General features: G+C 45.1%; 1 protein-coding gene across 1 annotated transcript; it reads left to right on the top strand.

The window, feature by feature from the left end:
* The first annotated feature begins 510 nt into the window (after nucleotides 1–510).
* LOC137809199 (uncharacterized) lies at nucleotides 511–2,309 on the top strand. The gene is made up of 4 exons (XM_068610337.1): nucleotides 511–1,308; nucleotides 1,435–1,599; nucleotides 1,753–2,031; nucleotides 2,163–2,309. Exons 1-4 carry the CDS (start codon nucleotides 511–513, stop codon nucleotides 2,307–2,309), a joined length of 1,389 nt encoding a protein of 462 aa, XP_068466438.1.
* Nucleotides 2,310–2,867: the final 558 nt, after the last annotated feature.

Genomic DNA, 2,867 nt, shown 5'->3' on the forward strand with positions numbered 1-2,867 from the left:
TCAGCCCATGGAGACATGGGTTATTCGTATTTTCAGTGCTTAAAGAAGAACAATCGTTTTGTGTGGACTTCCGAGTGTGAGGAAGCTTTCGTCTAGTTGAAGGAGTATTTAGCTAGCCCTCCCGTTCTGGGTAAGCCGATGGCGGGTGTTCCTCTCCGCCTGTATTTTTCCATCACAGACTGGGCGATTAGCTCAGTGATAGTGCACCAGGACCAGGTTCAGAAGCCAATTTACTTCATCAACAAGGTGTTATAGTGGCATGAGGAACGTTACCAAGCGATTGAGAAAGCTGCGTTGGCGGTAGTGTTCACAACTAAGAGATTATGACACTATTTTCATAGCTTCATTGTGATAGTGGTGACTGATTTGCCTATCCGTAAGGTTTTATAGAAGCCTGACATAGTAGGGCGCATCGTGCAGTGGTCAGTATAGTTGTCCGAGTTTGATATCCACTAAGAACTAAGAGGACCGATTAAAGGATAGGTATATGTTGATTTCATTGTCGAATTGATGTCTGGGGGCCCTCACCCTGATCTCAGGGATTTTCAGTGGATATTGTCGGTAGATGGTTCTTCCAATAAGCAGGACAACGGAGCCAGAGTTATCCTTGAAGGGCCCAGTGGCTTGTTGATCGAACAATCTTTGAAGTTTGCATTTAAGGCTAGCAACAATCAAGTCGAGTATGAAGCATTGATAGCAGGGATGTTGCTATCCCAGGAGTTAGGAGCTCAAAACCTGCTGGTGAAGAGCGACTCGTTAAAGTACGTCATGTTGCTGAAAGAAGCTTTCATTGAGTTTCAACTTGTTCAAGTGCCGAGAGAACAAAATTCCCGGGCTGACCTCTTGGCCAAGCTGACCAGTTTGGGAAAGGGAAACCAGCAAAGGTCGGTGATTCAGGAAACCTTGAAGGCCCTTAGAACAGCGGAAGAGAACCCGCCTAAGGAGGTCTTGGGGGTAAAGGCCCAGAGAGGAAGCAGTCACCGATCGTTGACCCAAGAAACACTGAAAGTTCCCCGAGTAGTGGCATGCGAGATGCTGGAAGGGGAAGTAATGGTTATCTCCCAAGGTAGCATGGTGGATACCTGGATCACTCCTTACCAGCACTATTTAGCCAATGGATTGCGTCCCAGTGAGCCCGCAGAGGCGAAAGCAATAAAGATAAATTCGGGAAAGTATACGTTGAATGATGGCAAGTTGTTTCGTTATGTATACGCTCATCCTACCCTTATTTGCATCAGTGGGGACCATTGTGTCCGTGTAATGACCGAATTGCACGAAGGCATCTACAAGAGTCATATTGGAGGCCGAGTACTCGCGTTGAAAGTCATCTGAGTTGGATACGATTGGCCGACGACGAAAGAAGACTGTGGGAGGTATGCTCAGCAATGTGAGCAGTGTCAGAAACACTTTGATTGGCATCACGCACCTGCATAGGAGCTGCGGTTGATCTACGGTCCATGGCCATTCCATACCTGGGGAATAGACAATTTAGGTCCTTTCCCTTTGGCAATACGCCAAATGAAGTACCTTGTGGTAGCCATCGAATACTTCACCAAGTGGGTTGAAGCTGATCCAGTTGCACAGATCACTGCCCACAAGGTGTAACATTTCATATGGAAGCACGTAGTATGCCGCTTCGGGGTTCCCAAATATCTGGTGTCAGATAACGGAACACAATTTGCCAGTCAGCAGTTAGGCAAGTTATGTTCAGAATTCGGAATAAAACATAATTTTGCCTCTGTGGATTCCCAGACAAATGGCCAAGTGGAATCAGCCAACAGGGTTTTATTCAGAGGCTTGAAGAGAAGGTTAGAGAAAGCCAAGGGAACATGGGCGGAGGAGGTTATCCAAATTTTGTGGGCTTACCACACCACACTCCAGTCCACCACCAAAGAAACACCGTTCAGTTTGATGTATAGGATAGATGCCATGATTCTCGTAGAAATCCAGGAGAACTCTCCTCGTTTTCAGAATTTCGTTGCTGAAGAGTCTAATGAGGGGAAGAAGGTGAATTTGGACTTATTAGATGAGGTACGTGAGCAAACACGTGTTAAGTCTGAGGCGCTGAAAAGAAGTGTCGAGTTGAAAAAAAAAAAATCAAGGTCGGAGCTAGGTAGTTCTAGGTTGCCAACTTGGTGATGCGGAAAACTCATCCTTACCAGTTGGAGAATAAGTTGTCTCTAAAGTGGACAAAACCGTTTCGCGTAGTTGAAGTGCTCGAAAATGGTGCGTATAGGTTAGAAACCTTGGAGGGAGGACCTATTCCTCGAACATGGAACGCTGTTAACCTCAAGTTTTATTTTAGTTAATACTTGTTGTTGAACAATGCGATGCTAAAGGGTGACACTCTTTTTCCCTTTTTAATGAGGTCACTTAATAAAAAAGTTGTTTATGATGCACTGTTGCTTTCTTTTGTGTTTGATTGTGATGCATGATGCGACGAAAACATGAGCCAAGCACCCCATTATATAGGTTTAAGTGCCTTGGAGAACAAGGAGCAAGGGTAGGAAGGGGAATACACAAAAGAGCGGCTGCTAGGGTTTTGACTAAAGTCAATGTCGCACCCTAGGAGGAAACTTCTAGAAGTTAGGTTAACTTCTTACCCTAAAAGGCTTTACTCAAGCTACAATGATAAGCACACCCCCCCCCCCATTATGCTAAATGAACCCTATTCTACTAAAATAACAAATAAAGAAATTGGCTCTCATGACTTTGGCTTTACTTCTTGTGGTCCTCTTTGAACATATAAAGAAATGTTTCTCTGCCATCAGTAGCAGAGTCCCAATCTTCTTGAATCCTCTTTGCCAGGGACCTAGTTGTTGGGCTTGAACTAGGGCCTAAGCTTGGGCCTCTTCCATCATCCCCTC

The sequence above is a fragment of the Phaseolus vulgaris genome, chromosome 2 (genome assembly GCF_051622355.1).
Source record: "Phaseolus vulgaris cultivar YP4 chromosome 2, ASM5162235v1, whole genome shotgun sequence".
Lineage (NCBI taxonomy): Eukaryota > Viridiplantae > Streptophyta > Magnoliopsida > Fabales > Fabaceae > Phaseolus > Phaseolus vulgaris.

Excerpts from the sequence above, each read along its gene's own strand:
- LOC137809199 (XM_068610337.1), top strand. The coding sequence starts at position 511 with ATGTCTGGGGGCCCTCACCCTGATCTCAGGGATTTTCAGTGGATATTG. Across the intron at positions 1,600-1,752 it reads CACAGATCACTGCCCACAAG|ACAAATGGCCAAGTGGAATC; the intron begins GTGTAACATTTC and ends GTGGATTCCCAG. Across the intron at positions 2,032-2,162 it reads ATTTGGACTTATTAGATGAG|TTGGAGAATAAGTTGTCTCT; the intron begins GTACGTGAGCAA and ends CATCCTTACCAG.